The sequence below is a fragment of the Cupressus sempervirens genome, chromosome 10 (genome assembly GCF_028749045.1).
Source record: "Cupressus sempervirens isolate cs-2001-9-10 chromosome 10, ASM2874904v1, whole genome shotgun sequence".
Classification (NCBI taxonomy): domain Eukaryota; kingdom Viridiplantae; phylum Streptophyta; class Pinopsida; order Cupressales; family Cupressaceae; genus Cupressus; species Cupressus sempervirens.
This window is the reverse complement of record NC_143127.1, coordinates 912,102,682-912,124,715: the sequence shown is the minus strand read 5'-3', so window position 1 is coordinate 912,124,715 and position 22,034 is coordinate 912,102,682. Positions and strand designations below refer to the sequence as shown.

General features: G+C 36.2%; 1 protein-coding gene across 1 annotated transcript in view; it reads left to right on the top strand.

Moving 5' to 3' along the window:
- Positions 1 to 15,852, top strand: part of LOC149536957 (protein TOC75-3, chloroplastic-like) — a 75,230-nt gene extending 59,378 nt beyond the window's left edge. The window contains exons 5-8 of the mRNA XM_089806592.1: positions 13,915 to 14,109; positions 14,319 to 14,567; positions 14,753 to 15,001; positions 15,098 to 15,852. Coding sequence (XP_089662718.1) covers positions 13,915 to 14,109; positions 14,319 to 14,567; positions 14,753 to 15,001; positions 15,098 to 15,337 — 933 coding nt within the window. The 3' untranslated portion in view covers positions 15,338 to 15,852. The remainder of the gene's footprint in view (positions 1 to 13,914; positions 14,110 to 14,318; positions 14,568 to 14,752; positions 15,002 to 15,097) is intronic.
- The last annotated feature ends 6,182 nt before the right edge of the window (positions 15,853 to 22,034 follow it).

The window sequence follows — 22,034 nt, the reverse complement described above, 5'->3', positions numbered from 1 at the left end:
TGAATCATAAGCAAAATATATCAACATATACGATCTGAAACAAATTGCAACTAGACAATATGCACCTTGTACACATATCACAAAAGATCACAAATAGCATGAACAAGAGACAAAACTTAGATAAAAGATTAACTTGCTACTGCACTTTATTTATTTCATTGAAAAAATACATAAAGGATGCACGAAATTGAAACATAAAATTGCCTAACATATTTGAACTATCTGTATTCTTATTTCTTGCTGTTCAGTACAAGGGAAATTGCTGAAGAAAAATGGTGGAATCATAGCTCTAGATCCAACAATTTGGTCTCATAGACAAAACTGGAACCAACCCTTGAGAAAGAAGAGAGAAGAGATTAAACAAAAAGGAAGAAACCCTGGATCAGATCAGATGCTGCCATTTGTCCACTTGGAAAACCTCCATTTGCAGATGCAAAACATCTCTCTACTCTCTCTGTAACTGCACATCAGATATTTTCATTGCTGCTTGAGAATGCCTTGAAAATATCTTCAGAATGATTGAAATGTGTAACCAATTTTGATGTTTGATCTGAGATCAAAACACAAGCAAAACATTCATTAAATGACCTCTAGAGGCAAGATAAACTTTTCAGAATCATTTTCTCCACATTCAAGCTTCAACAACTTTCATTTCAGCCTTCCAATTGATTTTGATGCTCAATGATGAATTCTACCCATTCTGCTGAGAATGCCCCAGAAAATACAAATCTTCTTATAGACTGTACGGTTGAATACCTGTACAAATTCTGATCTCATATTTGGAAAGTTCATCTCCTCCTGGTTCCAATGGTATACTACACTGCATATTTTTGACAAAAATCGCCCCTCTAGCATGGGATTGAAAATCAGGACCCCATTGCAAACTCAAAGCATCAAAATGAAAAATTAAAAAAATCTCTATAATTAAAACTATAGAAAACATGAAATTCATTTAAAATTTTTAAATGAGACTTTGAGCGTTCAAAACTTTGCAAATAAAATGATAAAATATTAATTTTCAAAATTTTGCCCCTTTTCCATTAGGGTCAACCCTCCTGGTTGACCGCCACGTGTTAGCTTCTAATTGGCTTGCTCTACCACATGTCGTCTTTAGGCGGCTTCGCTAGCTTAACCTCAACTCCAATTTAACCTTGGTGAAATGGCGCTTAACCCCACTTCGGAGCTTTAGAACCCTTGATGGCTAACCATGGTTAACTTGGGCGATGATGTGAAATATTGATTTTCGCACGTTTGGAGCCGTTTAGAACAACTATGCAATTTGTGATGTGAATCCACGGAATGGCGCCACCTGTTCGTTGCTGACGTCAGTGCATGCTTTGCTTGTGCACGGTCTTGGTCAAAATATTGATTTTCGCACCCTTAGTTGCCATCCACAGCATGCGGGTCCCAACATGAGGCAAGGCTTTCAAAAGCCCGTGTCCTTTCAGACACTAACTATGTGAGTGTTGTGGTATTTAAAATGCTAACCGAACCACTTCACACCCAATGTGGGACAAAACATTGTGAGCAACCTTCTTATTTTCGATGACTGAAAATGTGACTTGCTTGAAAGCCCACAATCACATATATAAAAAGTAGTGGAGTTAGCGAGAAAGAGCAAGTAATACCTCAACCAGGTGTCCCTTACGCCACTCTAGAATACAATGTGCTGAAATATGGCCAAAATCTCCATAATCATAGCATAGCGGCTCCTGCTCTTTTGGGGAATCAAAGTACTTAGGTCCACGCTTAGGTGCTACAATTTAAGATTTGAGTATCTCATGAAAGATTCCTTGCTCTGTTGTACGTGTGTGGCTTTGAGGGATTCTACAACAACCGATAAAGAAACCACTCCTTTGCATGGACCCTTTTGGTAGTTGCCTCCCCTTCATGCCTTCTCTGTCTTCTGTGTTAGACAACAATCTAGAATTGCCGCCCGAAACAGGGATAACAACAATGAAAATCCATGATAAAAATTAATGAAGTCAAATCAAATAATGTATTCTACTATTGAAGAATCTGCTTTGCCGGAATATGGAATGTGGAGTGCAATGTAGTTGAAGATATTTGTGCTAATGGTTTGCAACTTTCCAAAGAATAAGTGCCTCCATAGGATATGCTACATGGGCCTCTTTCTCTTTCCTCCCACGTGATTCCCTTGTCGTGAGATGCCTTATTTTCTTCAGTCGTACCAGCAAAACATAAGTTGCTTCCTTATGAAAATCAATGTCCACATCCCTTCACTCCAAAACCATGCCGTCCATCCTCATCCATAGAACTTGCCGCGGTTAAGAGGAAAGCTGGGGCGTTTGGGCAACATAACCTAAGATGAAGGGTGTTGCTGTATGAAGGCTCCTTCTCACAAATAAGAATGCTTCCTAACTTGTATACATCAGATAAGGAAAATCCGAATGTGACCACTCAATCATAATTGTCCTCTACAAAGTTATATTTGGGTAAATTGTTCAAAGTTTTAATCTTGAGTATTTTGTTGCTTGACTAATGGGTTCATGTGCACTTAAAGTATTTTGACACTTTAATCGAACCACTGATAAGCTGGATTATGCCTCATTATTAAGGTATATCTCCATGGGGCATTGCATAAATCTCTTGCATGTGGGTTAAAATTCCTTACTCAAAGCGGCAAAGGATATACTTGCTTATTATGAAGGGCCATCTCAATAAAATTTCTTGGACATCTCTCTCCAGAGAAATCCAACACCTTCAAATATTTGGAATAGGTGATAAACCTCTCAAATTCATGGCATATAGATTCTTCATATGCCTAGTTGACCTCGAACGATAGCATATGTACATTGAAAAGTTATAATGGTTGCAACCATCATAATCTCCATTCAAAACATCTTGGAACTCAACATCTCACCGGTTTGGAGTCAGTCAGGCCCTAGAGCGGGTCCAGCTAATTTTTTTTCGTTTTCAAACAATTGATATCTCAAATTGGTTTGATGAACACTTGGTACTAACTGAAATCAATTTGACCACTGAACCATCCATTAAAACTCATTTCAACTCCTTTTTGCTGACTGTTAACTTCGTGCCAAAGGGTCCATTGATTGGCCTTAAAAATTGACCAAAACACATGATCGAGCTTTGAAATTAAATCTACTGATTCTTTGTTCCGCATACTCTTACTGTGTCGAATCTCACCTTATGATGAATTCTTATTCAAAAGATATTGACTATCAATGTTGCCTTTTCAGAACTGCATACAAGAAAACATGTCAAAAAATCATAAAATGCATTCGGATTTGGCTTCGAAAATAGGGCAAAATAGACACTTGGGGTCATGAAAATTGGGGAATTAGTTCATTGCCATGAGGGGAATATAAATATGTGATTTGGGCTCATGACGAATAACTGGTGAATTTGGCGAACGGTCAAAGTTGGCTACTTGGATTTGCAGAGCTCGTAACAATGGAAAAAAAATATTTTTTGCAAAAGGAATGGACCTGAGAAAGTGTGCAGACGGATTTGATGTGACTTGTAAACTAGCCCACTTGAAGAATTTTCAGAGTAGAACGCAATGGTACAATCCATTCGATCTCACTTATCATGGACTCAGAGTTATGACATCCTGAACAGGGGTACCAACCAATCTGCACCTTTTGAAACCAATAAAACTTAAAAAATTACATTTGGAATCACGTTTGAAAACTAATCAAGGATTCGTCATAAGCTCAAAATTGAAACATAACAAGTCTCTGACCTCTAGAATGCAATGCAAAAGGAATTATCTCATTTCGGTCAACTTGGTCAAAGTTATAACAAGTCAAATAGGGCCTCCCAAATTTTTTAACAATTTGCATCAGCACAACAACAATAAATGACCAACTTTGAGGGATTCAAAACTTAGTCAAATCATATTGAAATGACTCTAAATCTAAAATATAGGTTCTCTAGTATGGATATTAAACACTCCCAAAGAGGCGAGTCATGAAACATTACTAGGTACGAGATATTCAGATGCAAACAAGGCCTCCTATCGCTCTTTGACACTAATGCAAAAATGCAAATTTGGATATTGCTCAAAACGGAACTTCACAGAATGACTCGGAATGCCAATTTATCTTTATGGGACAAGTGGATATACTGAATGCAAGGTGCTAGAAACATTTAACACCTCTTAGGCCTCAAGAGGACAGCCAGGTACACATGCATTAAATGCGTTTAAAAAGGCTCAAAAGCTTGGAATGGTACAATCAATTTTGAGTCCGATCATCGTCAAAGCTCACCAAGTCGGATTTCAAATTAGAGTATGGCGACCTTATTGTGATTCTCAGCCGAATCATGGGCGTGGCTCAAATTATGTAATTCGAGAACTAGATGTACTACTTTATTGATAAAATTGAAAATGGAAAGAGAAAATTTGATTGGGCTAGAATCATAAGTGAAAATTTAGAGTTGCAACTAAGGACAGTACAAATTCAAAAACAATTCTACATGGGGTCCTACTTTTTCTATCTGATTGCGAGACTATGTGAACTTCCTGGACTTAAGGCCTTGGGAGTGATTGGCAAAGGGTCGAGGCAATGTTTAGTGCATGAGTGCTATCCACAGCTTCATTTGCACAACACCAAAGATTATAAGATGTTTTATAATGCCTTTGCCATGAAGACGGTAAGAATATTACAATGGACACCTGCTGGGAGGATCTCATCGGAAGCAAAAACAAAAGTTAAGAATTATGGGAGATGGTTCTTCAAATTTTTGCAATTCACAAATATCAGAGTAGCACGAAGTATAGTTTATCCCAAGAGACTTCCAAGGTACCCACCCGACAGAATAGTTTTGATGGAGTAGCCAGCAACAAAGAGCAGTTAAGAGCAAGAAGAGATATTTGGAGGTTCAGAAAATTAAAGAACATCAGGAACCTCCATCAAAGAGACAGAACGCAACACCGTCAAGGGAGAGCATAATTGAGGCTAGGAGCCAAGAGGTTAATACAAGTGGATAAAGGGTCGCGGTAGAGGTGACCTCTGATTCAGAATCAAGTGGTTATAGTGACAATATCGAGTACTCTCCTCTCTTGGAGAACCAACATGGAGATGATATGACAGTCACTAGTGAAGAAGATAGGCCAATTGATACTGAGGAAGTAAGCTAGGTGCCTGAGGTTGTTGGTGATGCTTTGCTAGTCGAACCAAATCCAGATTTGGGGAGATGCATTGCACTACTATGGTTAAGGCAAGTGCTTATGCCAAGAGGTGAGGTGGTGACTGTCCGAACAGGTGAAGATATTCAAGGGTTAGTGGAAAAGGAAGATATTGAGAAATAGAAACAATTGCTAAAATGGTGGGAAAGGTAATCAGGAGCGATGATGAGGGTATTCGAAAAGTTTAGATTACTATACCAAAGGTTAGCAAGGCAATGGATGAGATTGTAGCCTAGGAGTATGAGATATTAGAGCATAACTTGGGAAGAATCATGGATGACATGGAGTGGAGATCCAGGAAGGCATGGTTTCAATTAGAGAAAGGTTGAGGAAGGCAAACAAGAGGATGGTAAAGTTGGAGGCCAAAAACAAGTATTGGAGAGATTGCCAGCCTATCCAACAGTTGCATCAGGCATCCCTTTCGCAAGACAGTGGGAGCAACATAGAAGAGATATCGGCTCAATTGCGCAAAATCAAAGATTGGATCAGTGACATAATTCAAGATGAGCGAAATTTCTTGCCTTCTTTTATCTTGACATTCAAGTCATTGGTGTCTATTAGAGACAAATTTAGAACATTTGAAGGGGAGTGGATGGATTTCCTTCCAATCAAGGACTTAGCCATTCCCAGGCTACATGCAGTTCTTGGGCACCCAGAGAGATATTTGGAAAGAACCAAGTTGGTGTATGAAGGAAGACTGAGTACAGTGGAGTCTTGGTATGTTGCCTTGACCATTAGATTGAGGATACTTGAAGAGATACGAAATGAGATTGCACAACACCGCCTAGGCATTGACACTTCCATTTCAACCATAATGAGCAATGTTGGGGTTGTATTTGATTTTGAAGATATCAAAGAGGAGAATGTCAATGAGACAAAGTTTGGATCGAGATTGGATGAGCTGGGGAAGGTTGCCATCAGGAAGAAGCATTTGGGTACCCTTGCCTCGCTCAATGCCTTTATTGCATATGCGAAAGAATATGAGAAGGATCATGAGAAGACATTGCAAGTAGCGAGCAACATGATGAATTCAGCTGAGCTCAAGATGAAGCACACGCCTTGCCCTCCCATGAAGGAAGTCAACGACAAGCTAGCCAAGTTCATTGCCTTAGCTAAGAAGATGAAAGAAAAGGTAAAATTATATTAGAGGATCATTTGATGTAAGCCCAATTGGCAAATTCTCCTTTCTTCTAAGGTAGGATAGGTGTTTGATTTTGATTGGCTACCATTTTGGTGCCTTCTCATTGGTTGCCACTTTTCCTTTTTATCATTGGTCCCTTGATGAGGTGACATCTTCTCATTGGCTGATGGGGTGGGAACCCTAGTTAGGGTTTCTGAGATCTGATCTGGATCATTGATTTTGTCTCTTAATCTCTACCGTTGGTTGTAATTTTGGCCCCTATATAAGGGCATTTGCCATCATTTGTAAAGGGTTGAAGAAAATTGTTGCATAGATAATACCAAAATAGCTTCTCTTATCATTGTTGTGTCTTGCATGGTGATTAAGAACACTTGGTGTTATTGCATGGTTTCTACTTCCAATAGTTAAAGTTAAATTCCATTAAAGTTGTTAAAGTAGACTTTATTTCAAGAAAGTTGTTAAGCAAGAGTAAGAATAGATGGATAGTTGCATGGTGATATTAGTGGATGTTTGATAGGGATCCATAAACTAGGCCACTAGCATCCTAGCGGCTTGTTAGGAAGCCTTGCGTGGTAATCTAGTCTTTTTCTCTTGAATCGTTGCATCTATGAAGGTAGTGCCACTGGTAAGCTTTCATCAGATTTGATCCATGTCCATTTGCTAATCTTTCCGTTCATAGAGTGGAAGTAAAGCAACAAGTAGTTTAGTAGTTGGAGTTCATTCAAGAAGAAAGTTAGAAAATCTGAGCATTGGTGACGTGCAAACCCTCCATCATCGCCATCAACATTATTTGGTAGTAATATACGTTGCAAAGCTAGATTTCATCACCATCACAACAAAAGTTCGACATCCTTGAAAGAACAGCATAAGCCCGCCTATGTGATTAACCAACAAATCAGATTAATATAATTGAGTTAGTATCCACAAGTGTAAGGAACCTTGGAGTGTTCTCATGTTCTTCATGAGTATTTAGTTTTCAAGAGAGGGTTGAGTCTTTGGTGTTCTATATCAAGTATTCAATTGCTATATGCTATGTAGTAGTAGAAAACTAACATCAATAGTTAGTAGTCGGTTCCTAACTACGTAAGATGCCACGTAGTCAACAGAAATTGCGCCAATCGGAATAACACGCTTCATTGGATGAAAATAGAAGGAAACATGGACCACAAAGATCAATACATAACTTGAAAAATATAAAACATAAGAACTTGCCCACTTAGGACAAGGATCTAGGATAGGTCATCGACATGATGACAATTGCGCAAAACATGAAAAAAAAAGCAACAATGGCTACTTCGTGAACAACAAACTGGTGCAGAAAACAAGAAATATTTTTAGTTGATGCCAGATTGCCCAAAGACCCAAGATGCTTCTGCATCAGACACTTGGGGTTAATAAAGAACTGATGTCCACATTAGGTATGATTGGTATTTTGACCTCAATCATAAAGATCCAATTCAACTTGTGTAATCCATGAACTATCTTCAATTGGTTTTTCCCTCCACTGGACTAGGTATTCCGTGCAGTCTGTTCCTTTGGCGCTTTCACTCATTCTGCTATTCAAAATCTTTTCAATGCTATTTGTCTTCTTCTTAGGGTAACCTAATTTATTTTTCAACTCATCATCTAATTCAAAATACTCAATCTGCAATGTTGAATATATGTGAAATATCCATGTCTTCTAGCAACTACTTTTGAATGCATTTCCACTTCAAGTGAATGCATTTATGTCTCTTCCTCTTATCAGTTCTTTGTTTGTATCCCTAATTACTATCTTCCAAGTTCATTTTTACTTCCTCACGCAAAGTCTCCATGAAATCTGCAAATTTCTTAGCTTCAACGCTTCTCTTTGTCTCAAGGTTCAAATTTCTCAATTTAGTCGTTCTCTTGGGATTTATTCCAATAACAATCTCAAGAAGGTGTCTACTTAGTGCTCCTATTCACATAATTATTGTATGCGAACTGTGCTTGTGCAAAATCAAATCCCAATTAGTAGGCTTATCTCCAACCAAACATCTCAACAAGTTACCTAAACTTCTGTTCACAATTTCAGTTTGTTCATCTGTTTGCGAATGAAATGTAGAACTAAACTTTAAATCTGTATTCAGCTTCTTGTAAAGTGTCCTCCAAAAATAACTAGTAAACTTAGCATCTCTATTTGAAACAATAGTTTTAGGCAAATTGTGCAATCTTACCGCTTACTCAAATACTAATTCAGCTACATGTATATTATCAATTGCCCTCTTACAAGGTATGAAATGAGCCATCTTTGAAAATCTATCTGCTATTTACCTAAATAGAATCATTACCTCTCTGAATTCAAGGCAAACCAAGAACAAAATCCATACTGATATCTTCCCAAGGCTTATTAGGTACATGTAATGGTGAATACCATCCCAAATTTTGACTAGTTCCTTTAGATATTTGACAAATATTCTTCTTACCATCTTCTGCACATCCTTATAAATGTGCGGCCAAAAGTAACTATTTGAGATCATTATGCTTCTCCTTCATGATGTGGTCTCTCATAGATCCTTTAGGTATACACAACTGAATTCCCTTAAACAACACGTCTTCCTGGATGAAATAATCAGTCTACTTATCTTTCATCATCTGTTCTTTACAAGATTTCTACAGTTCTACAAAATCAGGATCAGTTTCATACAACTATTTCAAATCATTAAAATCAAGTACCTTAACTCTCATTTCTATCAGCAAGTTCCTTCTTCTGCTCAAAGCATCAACATCCTTGTTTGACTTTCCTACCCTTATGTGTCAATGAAAAGGAAAAGTTTCGTAAAAACTCAACCCACTTCATATGTCTCTGATTCAACTTATTTTGACTTCCTAAAAACTTTTTTCAAAGCTTGAACAATAGCATAGGATTCTTGATCATAAATTGAATATTTTTTCTTAGCATTATTCAATTTCTCACTAAAGAAAGCTACAGGTCTTCCTTCTTGACTCAAAATAGCTCCAATGACACTTCCACTAGCATCACATTCTACTTGAAATTTTTTACTGAAATCAAGCAAAGCGAGTGTAGGCAATTCTACAATCCTTTTTTTCAATATTTCAAAGCTTTTTTCTGCTCCATGCATCCACTTGAAATCCTTTGTATATCCTCTCATAGTCTCAGTCATAGCATTAAAAATAGAACTGAATTTTTTGATGAACTTCCTATAAAAACTTGCCAATCCATGAAATGATCTTACCTCGCCAACATTCTCAGGTGTAGGCCAATCAAGAATAACTTTCACCTGTTCAGAATCCATCTTCAAACTATTAACTGAAATGACAAAACCAAGATATACAAATTATTCCTTCATGAATGAACATTTCTTCAGGTTAATTAGCAATATCCCCAACTTCAATCTCTGCAATACTTGTCTGGCATGCTCAAGATGTTCTTCTTACTAAATATCAAAATGTCATCCAGATATACAATCACAAATTTATTCAAGAATCTTTTCAAAACCTGATTCATCAACCTCATAGAAGTACTAGGTTCATTAGTTAGACCAAAGGCATAACCGACCGCTCATACAAAACCTCATTAGTCTTAAAAGCAGTTTTCCATTCATCTCCTCTAATTCTAGTACGATGATAGCCACTTTTCAAATCAATTTTGGTAAAATAACTTGCTCCACTCAAATTATCCATTATGCCATCCATCCTAGGCAAAGGAAATCTATATTTCATTGTTATCTTGTTTATAGCTCTAGAATTAGTGCACATTCTCTGTTCTCCATTCTTTTTAGGTGCTAACACAACGGGTACTACACAAGGACTCAAACTTTCTCTAATAAGACCCTTCTCAAGCAATTTTTGCACTTGTTTATTCAATTCAGCCTTCTCATCAAGTGTCAATCTATGTGGTGCTTTATTAAGCAAACTAGCTCCAAGTATCAAATCCATACAACGACATATGCTTCTCATAGGTGGTAAACTATCATGTACATTATCAGAAATAATGTCTTGAAACTTCACTAACAAAGATTCAATCTTAGGTGCATGCTCTAACACATCTTGTTTCTTAGTCTTTTTGGGAATCAAAGCAAAGCAAATATTCTATTCTTTCATATCTCTAGCAAATTGATTACCTTCAACCAAACATACTCTGATTGTGGTACAATGATTCTCCTCAAGTTTCTCTACCAAAGACAACAATATTTGTAGCTTTCCATCTAACCAAATAGTAGAGTGATTCAACCTACCATCATGCAAAGCTTGTCTATCATACTGCCAAGGTCTACCCAAAAGAATATGACAACAATCCAAATGCATAATATCACACAAGACTTCATCATGATAATTCCCAATTTTTAATTTAACAAGGCATTGGTCACTTACAAGTAATTTATGCTCCTTTTGGATCCAAGCAACATGATACTGTTTAGGATGTCTTAATCTTTGCAACTGCAACTTGTTAACAGCTCCTCAGATGCCAAATTATCAGAATTTCCACTATCAATGATTACCTTGCAACATTTTCCAGCTATCCTGCATTTGGTTTTGAATAAACTTCTTTTCAAAATAGGCTCTCCATCAATTTCTTCACTCCACAAGATCCTTCTCGACATCAGGTTCTCACCATTTTTAGATTCAGTAGGTGTTTCATCAACTACCTCACAAGCCAAAGTGCCTCCAATCTTCTTTCTAGAGTTAGTACATTCGAAAGCTCTCTGTCCTTCACCACATTTGTAACTAGTACCCTTAAACCAAGATCTTTCCTCTTTTTTTCCGCCATTATTAATTCCTAGTGTAACCAATATAGCTACGTCTAGTATAATTACCTCTTTTACCAGAAGGTTCTTCCTTCCATTCTGATTTTCCTTTATCTTGCATTGCGCTATCAGATTTGCTACTTTCTCCATATGTTCTACCTCTATTTCTTTGAAATCTGCCACCTCTTCCTCTCTGTCTCTGATCATATCTCTTTGCCAATCTTTCTTCAACCTTCAAAGCGTATTGATATGCTTCTTCTACGTTGTCCATCTTAACATAGCCGATCTCATTTTGAATTGATGTCCTTAAACCATTCAGGTATCTAGCCACTTTCTCAACTTCATCATCCACATGTCTAGATTTGATATCCAATCTTTAGAATTCTTCAATATATTCCTTCATACTCATGTCCTTTTGCTTCAAATTCTACATTTTCCTCAACAAGTTAACTTGGTAATTTGCAGGGAGAAACTTCTTTTTCATATTTCCAATCATCTTCATCCATGTCTTGATCTTTTCTTGCCCCCTTTTTTGTCTCTGAGTTTGTAAATGATCCCACCAAAGCAAAGCATGGCCCTTCAACTTTGTGATTGCTATCTTAACCTTCTTGTTATCAAGAGTACCTTCATACTCAAAGTGTTTATCCATCTCAACTATCCAGTCCAATACAACATTAGTCTCAAGTCTTCCATCATAGCAAGCAACTTCAACAACAGGTCTAGCATTCGCCCTAGACAAAACTCTTAGAAGCCTTTCCTTATCTTGTACAACCTTAGGTTTAGGGTTAGAATTGAATGCTGCCTCTTCATCATCACTAACATTTTCAAGATGTTTTCATGTTTTCTTTGAGCCGTCTCTACAACTTCAAGTCTTGCCGCAATTTGCCTCAATATGTCCATAATAACATTATTAACATTTTCTCTACCATGAACCATCTTGACAATAGTTCTTGCAAGATCGTAACCTTCTGCAAGTTATAGGTCAGATTTCAGATCTGCCACCCTACAAGAAAATTCAACAAGGTTCTCTACAATCCAAGCCTCAAGAAAGAACTTTCTTTGATACCACTTGACGCAGGGCTATACAAGAATTCAAAAACTGGGATAACATGTGGAACAAACTCGACTTAAACCTTCCAATACCACCCTGCTCAGAGATGCACACAAAAGCTACACATAATCCAATGAAACCACAGAGAACACAAGGCTAGATGCAACATATTCTGTAGGTGTAATTATTTCACTTCACATAAAAGAAACCACAACATGCCCAATTGCAAGGCTTTCCAGGTTGCCACCTTATACAAATGAAATTACAATCTCAGAGCCTCAGCTCACATCCTCTATCTTCTAATCTTTTAATCTTGTTCTATCTTTTATATGATTTTGATTCTTGTCCTTTCCTACAACCATCCAAGCTTCTTTTATAGCTAGCTAGGCCACAAGTCGGCTAGTCAAGCATTTAATTACAATATAGGTCCAAACTTGGAATAGTAAACCAAAATCCATGTAAAGGACAATATGAAACCATGTGTACTTAAAGATAAGTCCACAAGTATGTTAGGTGTCGGCTCCTAATTGCGCAAGAACCCACGTAATCAACGGAAATTGCACTAATCGGAATACCATGCTTCTCTAGATGAAAACAGAAGGAAACAAGGACCACAAAGAAGACACATAACTCAAGAAATATAGAACATAAGAACTTGCACACTTAGGAAAAGGATCTAGGATAGGTCCTCAATATGATGACAACTGCGCAAAACATGAAAACTAAAGCAGCAACAGCTACTTTGCGAATAGCAAACTGGTAGAGAAAACAAGAAATATTTTTGGTTGACGCAAGATTGCCCAAAGACCCAAGATGCTCCTGTATTACTGAAGTTCTGCTGTCTGGCATAGATAATAAGTTTAGACTCAAGTCTCCTGATAGTATTTTTCATCGAAGATATAGACTTCTGGTAGGACATAGTGCCGGCATGAGATACAAATTTGATACAACTTAATATTAAAATTATTCCACTCCCTTTTCGTCACATACTTTTTTGTTTCTGTATTTTTGATGACGTGGATATGATTGACATGTGTCGTCAAGTCCAAACTTTACAAGATATTGAATAGGAAACCTTTGAGCAAATATGTATGAACAAAAGCACCTCCTGAGCATCTATATAAACATCTTATAGCAGATTTCTGGTGCATTCAATCTGTTCATGTAAATATTCAAACAGACGCTTATGTATATCTGCATAATATTTCACGTATCCATTAATTTTAATGTCGAATTTAAAATATGCAAACATGACAGTATGATTTGATTTGATACCAATCATAAAATAGTCTTAACAGAGTTAACCATGCAAATTATGTTGTCAGTGATTGGCTACTTGGTGCTGTAGGATCTATCTAATAAGGCACCATCAGAGAGATTAATGCTGTCATGGTGTAAGATGTAGCTTATTAGTTTCCATTATGGTCCTATTCTGTAATCTTGTGCTTTGGTATTGAGTCTAATGAGATTCATTTTTATAAAACTGAATGCAGCATTTATTGTAACATGTTTTACATTCAATGGTTCTGGTCTCAACACATTATTTGTACTAAGTGGTGATGGTTGTGACATTTGATATTCTATTTTTTTTCCTATTGTATGAACACATCAAAGTATTGGATGGCAAGAAGCTTCAGTTGCTTATCCTACAACTCTTTCTCATCAAAATAATGTTACTTTTCATTTAGATGCATGCATACCACAGTAATTAATTGGAAGTTGCAAAAATAGTAGTAAGATCTATTACTTGTGTTTAATGTAATTAGCAGAAGTCATGTTTACAAAATGCCTATATTATGTGATTTGGGATTTTGTGGTGCAGGATGACCTGGGCTTTAAAATGGAATATGTCCATCCTTATATGGATGGTCTAGGTAGATATGCCCGGAATCGCACTTTTCGCGCCAACTGTTTTAATAGTCGTAAACTGAGTCCTGTATTTACTGGGGGACCGGGTCTTGAAGAAGTTCCAGCAATTTGGGTTGATCGAGCAGGCTTCAAAGCAAATATCTCAGAGGTAGAATGAAGTATTCTTGTGCAGCTTCTTGTTCTGGCAATGTTTCTTGTAGTTTTCATTTCAAGAAGAAAAACTTGTATATTAATAGCCAAAAAAAAAGAACTTCAAATTGGTTTTATTTTTAAATATTTGTGTCTATCAAATAGTGATTTCAGCGTCATGGAATGTTTCTGCAACTATTAATGTATTAAAACTGATCATATCTGCAGAACTTTAGTCGTCAAAGTAAACTCACCTATGGAGTAGTGATTGAAGAAATCACAACCCGTGATGAAACTAGTACTATATGCACCAGTGGAGCTCGTGCTTTGCCAAGTGGGGCACTGACCATGGATGGACCTCCAACAACATTGAGTGGTACTGGTATTGATCGCATGGCCTTTCTGCAAGCAAATATTACACGGGACAACACTGTATTTGTTAATGGAACTCCTGTCGGTGTTAGGGATGTTTTCCAGGTATCTTTTGTTGAGGTTTAATGTTTGCTGTTTGGTATTTGCTTACAAGTATACAAGGCTACCTGACATACTGTTTTTCAGTTTTCTTTATCTTCTGCTATATCGTCTGCTCCTTTGTTTATTTTCATTTCCGTTTTTATGGTAAACCATGCTAATTGCTGAGCATTAATTTTATTTTTCTCTAGTTGGACCAAGGTTTAGGAATTGGTAGCAAATTCCCATTTTTCAATCGGCACCAAATGAGTATGACCCGCTTCATCCAACTTAAAAAAGCACAAAATGGAGGAGGTCCACCTCCAGTGATGGTTTTTCATGGGCGTTATGGAGGCTGTGTTGGGGACCTTCCTAGTTATGATGCTTTTACATTAGGTGGCCCCTATTCTGTAAGGGGTTATAACATGGGAGAACTCGGAGCATGTAGAAATATTCTTGAGGTCAGATGCTGTTTTTATCATTTACTATATCAAACCAAAAGTGATATTATTAAAGACAATAATTTTCTTTCATGTTTTATTTTTGTGAGATTTCAGCTTGCAGCAGAACTTCGGTTGCCAGTAAGAAAGACACATGCATATGCATTTGCTGAATATGGGACAGACTTGGGTAGCTCAAAAGATGTGAAAGGAAACCCAACAGAGTTCTTTCGACGAGCTGGGCATGGTGCTTCATATGGTGCTGGTGTCAAATTAGGTTTGGTAAGAGCAGAGTATGCAGTAGACCATAATGCAGGGACTGGTTCGGTACTGGTTCGCTTTGGGGAGAGATTCTAAGAATGGGTTGGGTCACCATGATTTTCTGTTGAGATTTGCATAGGATCTCTGCAGTTGCTGCCTAGGCTTATTTTTGATTTTTCAATCTACAAAAGTCATTGGGCTGTGTTAGGATGTATAACACACTTTTTGCTCTTCTTACAAGGAACATGATGGATCAAAATTTCTGTCCTCTGTTGTCTACCGTCTTCTCCTTCCTGGAAAAATTGCAGAAGTGCACATAGCAGTTACAGCCTTTGGTTTTGAAACTGTGGCTAGACACGAGATGTTCTTCTACTTTTGAGGTTCTGTTGGAGGTTTTCACATTTGAATGCTGTCAGATTCAGGCTAACTGTCATATTCCTTCAATGTTCAGTGTGCTAATAATAGTATTCTGTAGTTGGCAAGCAGTTTATTTTCAACATGCTAAATTATTACAGCATGTTGAATTACTTATTGGAATTATTAGCTCTAGATAGTTAATTGTTGTTGCTAAGTAAGAAATAAGTTATAACTTAAGAATTCTACTTTCCCTATTTACTGTCATGTGTCACAAGCTCCTGAACTATATCCAGCTAAAGCACAACCTAATAGAGTCTAGTCATGGTCATACTTGTAGTCTAGGCAATGCAACTTTTAAGGAATTATACAAATTGAGAGCCGTAAAAATATAAATGACAAGATTTTAGGCTGGAAATGCCTTCAGGAGAAGATGAAGGGGCAAAAGGAAAGACATGTTGCATGAGCAATGCCAACCAAAGTAACTCAAGTTTACCACTCAACGCTTACATAAAAGGTGTGGCAATAATCAAATTACATATCTGTAAAGTGCAAGAAACCTAGTTCAAAAAGAGTTTAATTGTTGCTCAGTTCTCCATGATAATAATAGCGTAGTTTATTATGAATAATACTAACGCTCCATGATAATAATAGTTTAGGATATATATACACATACACACATCTTATTATCAATAATGCTAATGGTCTATAATAATAATAGTGTAGAATAGATATCAAATGTTTAAGGTCGATAGGTCATTCAGACATTTTATTTCATTCGAAACTACAATCATTAACAATCTTGCTTAACAAAAAATTAAAATGATAATAATTTAATCAAATATTATTTGTAATAACTAATAAGAATTAAACCTCTCGTCTTAATATCATGTACATATTCATTAAGAAGGTAACTTGAAATACACATAAATTAAGTGCAATTACAATTACAAAAGTGAATTAAAGTATACATATAATAAGATTCTTAACATGGTGTTAGAGAATCTTGAAAGTAATTTTTATAAACCGATCGACATTGGTAAGGTTATTGCATTTGATTGTGGAGTTTATACATCAATCCTAATCTGTTCTAGGAAGTGACACAGTATTTGAAATTATCTTGTCGAGAATCTATAACTGCCAAAATTAATTTTCAAAGTAAAAGATTTTAATTGCCGCTAATTGTTTGAGAACTAAATATCAGAGTCTAAGTGTGTATATTGCGGAGAGTAATTTGAGTTGTGGTGGAACTCTCAGAGAATCATATTTTGGAGTAACACCTAAAAGAGGAGGTCGTGACATAATTTACGTTTCTGGAGACTCTTTAAGACATACATTTGGCTAAAGTTGTTTGCATTTGAATTCATCAGTGCCGCTCAGTCCTTCTGAAGCTACGAATTCATTGAAGGAACGTCATTCTATTTAGCTGTGGTCAGTAAGACGACATGAATTAATTTAACACGGAGTTTTTCATGGATGTTTTCGTTATGTGGATGCATGCAACGAATCATATTAATACAAAGACATCATAAAGGTGAAATATCACCTCTTTATCTCCATGAATCGATGGAGATCGTGGTTCCAAGTTGAAAGAGTTGCTGTGTTGGGTGAAAACTAACTAAAAGGTAACATGAGGAAAATGTCAGAGGAATATCAAGCTATCATGTGGTTGTTGGAACTGAAGATTCACTGCTTATTTTGACTGACTGCCATGTGAATGTTTTCTCAGAACAGGGCAATTGACATATGTTACGCGTGTAGCATGGGTCAAGTTAAACAACAAAATAATAGTATGAATTTTAATGTAATTAGAAACTGTTGGTATTCCCACAGTTCGAATGACTATTATGATTAACAAAGGTTCAAATTGTTATTGAGTCTTGTCATGGCCTCTAGTATCTTGGTAACAAATCAAAATGGGTATTCTTTGATCCCCATATCTGTTTAAAGAGCGCACTTCTGGCACGAGACTAATAATTACCATTGAAGGCAAAGTATTAGTGCTATCCCTTTCTGCTATGATTCATTGGAGACAATTATTCATTCTTAAATTATTGCAGTGTGTTTTTCAGTTTCGGCGTCCTTTCATCCGGGCTTGATGAAATCCCAAAACCTCGAAATGATTATTTAATCACATTAATACATTTACAACCATGATGTTAAGGTCTTGGAAAAATAGTTTCTCAGTAATACCTAGATGAGGTCCGCTTTGCGAGTGGTTTTGTGAAAAATGTGCTCCAGAGTTTTCTACATCGCAACGTTGAGCATCTGCATCATATTTTCTTTTATTAAAATGCAAATTAATTGAAATGAAACAGTCATGAAATCTAAGAGACGGTAAGTTTGGAAACCTGGTAATGTGTCTGCGCCGCTTTGTGGAAGGTTTTCTTGGGGATTCAATTGACCTTGCCAAAGAAAATAATTTCAAAACACATTAATCGTGAGTTTCCTTAGCTAAATTATCTTCTCTCTATACGTGATAATATTGAATACTGTGCTGACATTGGATGGAATGTATTGCAAGCCGAGGGCATTCAAGATTTTAGATTTTTGTTTTTTTGAACTCTTACTTGCAGAGTATAAAGGGAATGTTGTGTTCACCAAATGTGTTGTTGGTCAAGGTATTTTGAGTAAACTCAGAAAGAAACTTCTGTATCATGGGATTAGATGGATAAAATCATATGGAAAGATATACCTCTCTTCTCTATTCCATTATTAGATTGACTCATTGAGATTTGCAATTTTGGCTATCGTTTGCAAGATTCATAAGTTTATATCAGAGAAAGCACCATTTACATGTTATACTGGAATGGGGGTGATAATCTACTTGTTCACTGCAGACATTGAAGGAATTATCAAAGATAGCAGATCTTCCTCATACATCACAAAGATCACAGGGATTGCCTATAAATCAAACCGATAGTATAGTTTGCTCTTACTACCACAACACTAGAACGATTGAAATCTTGTATCTTTGCATCAGTCAAGCATCCATGATAATAGACTAGGAGGCACAAATGTTTTTATCTGATTATTAAGGATTCATAAAAGGTTGATGAGGAATGACACAGTTTAATGCTTGTTAGTTCTACTTTCTATTTGGGTTTAGAATATCCTCTTAGATTTGCGTACAGAAAACTTTGACATCAGTGAAAGAGATCTGGTAGTGATTTGGCTCTCAGCTATTATACCAGCATGATGGAGACATGTCAATGATGAGACATGGTATTCCGGTGCTGCGATACTAAGTTAACATTGTATATCCAGGATTATTGAGAGATGTATGGTACACCTACGCAAATATAAAATATAGAATCTCAGAGGCTTCAACATTAATTATTTCTCCATTGATTGACTCACGTGAGATAGTGATCTAAGTCTTAAATGGAGCCTATTATTGTCAGGATTCAATCTGAAATTTGGGGGCATACATATTACTGAAATAATCAAGAAACCATGGCTTCTGAAATCATGAAGAAACCATGGCTACTATCAGTTGGTAATGCCATATGTTGTATGTATAGGACATCTACCCCTTTAGTGAAATTGACAAATTCAAAAGGGTTTGGTGTTAAAAGAAAGAAAACCGTATGGCTGGTGGGCATACCTAGTGTTGGTTTCCAAAACTGCAGATTGAAATCTTATGAGCCTTGCCTGCTTGATGTTGGGATATCCAACCGGTTAAGGCCAATTTGATGGGATCGATCAATGTGATCCAAATCCCCTGCACTTTCGGCTCTGCAAAACCAAGGTGGGTGTACCTGATCTTGGACAACAACCTCAAATCCAGGATGCTTAAAGTAGATCGATTAGAACACGAAGACAATAAAAGTTTTCCAAATAGCAAGAATTAGAGGAAAACTTTAAACTTGCGATTTGTGAACTAAAAACAAAAGTAAATGATTGAAGTAATGTTTAAAATAAAAAATAAGTATAGATTAACGCAACATATGAATATATTATTTCTCCAATGGAAAGAAATGAAACATTTGCCAGCATATGGATTATGGATCAGGAGTAAAAGACCAGTGCCTAATTAAATAGGCAATCCGAGTCAACATTATTTGTTGAAATGTACAACTTTATAAAATTTTATATATTAAACTATAAATAATTTAACTAATTCAGACGCGATGGACCAGTTATATGAACGCAATTTAAATTAGTCTAAAATGCACTTTAACTCATGCAAAGACAAATTAGACATAAATACAGAAACAATAAAGTATTTCACAATATTTAAATTTATCTAATTTAAAATGCAGTAACGATCCAGTCCACTTATCCAAATATTAAAATATTTATAGAAAATAATTTTAAAAAATATTTATAAAGGACACAACTTAATAAAAAATTAAAATTCTAATGCATATAAATTAAATAAATACTTCTTACTGATTGTGCCGGAAATAGAAATTACACGGAGACAGACTCCCTACAGATCCATCAACTGCAACTCTATCCAAACTGCATAAAAATTTGCTTAGTAATCCACCATCCATAGGCTTAGTTCAAAAGGTCATTTATTTGCCAGTGAAAGAATATAATACATCATCGAGCAAGAATAGGTAAAAAATTTAAAATAAAAGAATGAATATGAATATTGTCTCTCCTTATGTTTTACATCTCATATTTATACTAGATGAAGGGGCATTATTAAACATTGCACCCTTCTATAACAAATAACTGAACCTTAACCCTAGTATAATCCGTATTAAATATTATTCGGATTTATATAGTTTGTACATATATTTTAAATAAAAGCCACTCTAGGCTTAAACATTTGTTTTCCGCATATACACTTTAATTCTTCCAACGTATATCTCCAAGCTTCTTTAAATTCAATGCTTTTCCATATATTAAGTGATATCTTCATCAATCAAGAGTCGGGTGTGCTCGATTCATCCTATAATAATGAAAACGCAAGGGCAATGAAACACTTGTATCATTTATGATATTGCCTTTGCTTATTTTTGTCTTTTCCATAGTAAAAAATCCACGGCTATATCTCTGTCAATTTATTTGCAGATGATGAGAATCACACAGGCAGGTTTCAATACTGGCCTGAGTATCCTGAATCGATGGGCCTCCATGTTGTGCTCCTGGTGCAAATGACACTTAGTATTTATAAAAGATGGATCCTCTAGTCCCGTTCCTCATGTGTTGGATAATTAGACTCAGGTATATCTGACTCTCGTGTCAACTGGCGCTCAGCATTCCAATTTTCGTCCATCGTATTTTCCATATACTTGTGCCAAAACAAAGAACCATTAGATAGAGAATTGTTGAATCTGTGATAATTAGTGCTTCCAGCGGCTAAGTGCGGAGACACTTGAAGGATGGTGATAAACTTCAAATGGGAGAAGAACATCTTCCAACACAAAAAGTTCATCTTCGTCTATGATCCCATATGTGCACAAGCTTGATCATATGAATGTCTTTTAAATCTGCCCGGGCTTGATATATTGGCATTCAAACTTCTAATCCTGTACATAAATGTCTAAGACACCTCCAGGCTTTACTAATGGACGAACAAAGAAATAGATTAAACAAATCTTAATGATGAGTCTGCTATGGCATTGATGAAGCTATTGCAATACCACTGTATGTGCTCACAGATCGCTGACTGGTGTTTTCTGTCTGTTCTGTTGGCAATCATGCTTGTAATTTTTGAGTTTGACAACTCTTCTGACCTGTGATGTCATTGATTCCAGCTTGTCCCCTTCATTGTGATTGTATTCCTCTGAATGTAATTCGATAGCAATATTCTTCATTCTAAATTATTTTTGAAGACTTTTGACAATATATACTTTTCCAACACCCTCAAATTCAAATATGAATGGTATTAGTAATGTGTGGGTGTGATTCAGATCAATACCTACACTTCAAAAAGTATCCAACACTGGGGATGAGAGCACATAATCACAAAAGGTCACTACAGGTCAAACAAGTTTAAATTCCTTTTCGCACATGATCACTATTCATTGTGGCTTAAATCATAGCATGCTTGGAGCTTCTTTTGTTGATTCATATTGTACTTCCTATGTGTTCTAGTGGATGTTGCACTTTGCACATTCCTTCTTTTATTATGATATGCATATGATCTTATGGGAAATGAATCTCCCTGATAAAGTATTCACTTCTCAATGACAATACCATAAGCTTTCAACATTATTTCAAAAAATGGAGACTTAAATTTTTGGGCTCCATCACTTGGATTGAAATCAATAATAGTGGTGTTATACAAACATTGTGGTTTCTGATTATATAATGATGGGAAGGATATTTAATTTAAAGAAAGGAATCTTATTTTGGGTTGATAATGAAAATCAAGGCCATTGAATACAATGTGGCTGCTTTACTTGTCCAAGTCAAAAATATTGCCAAGGAAGCCACATCCTTCTCACATCCTTATAAAAATTGTTAATGCATTCTTTTC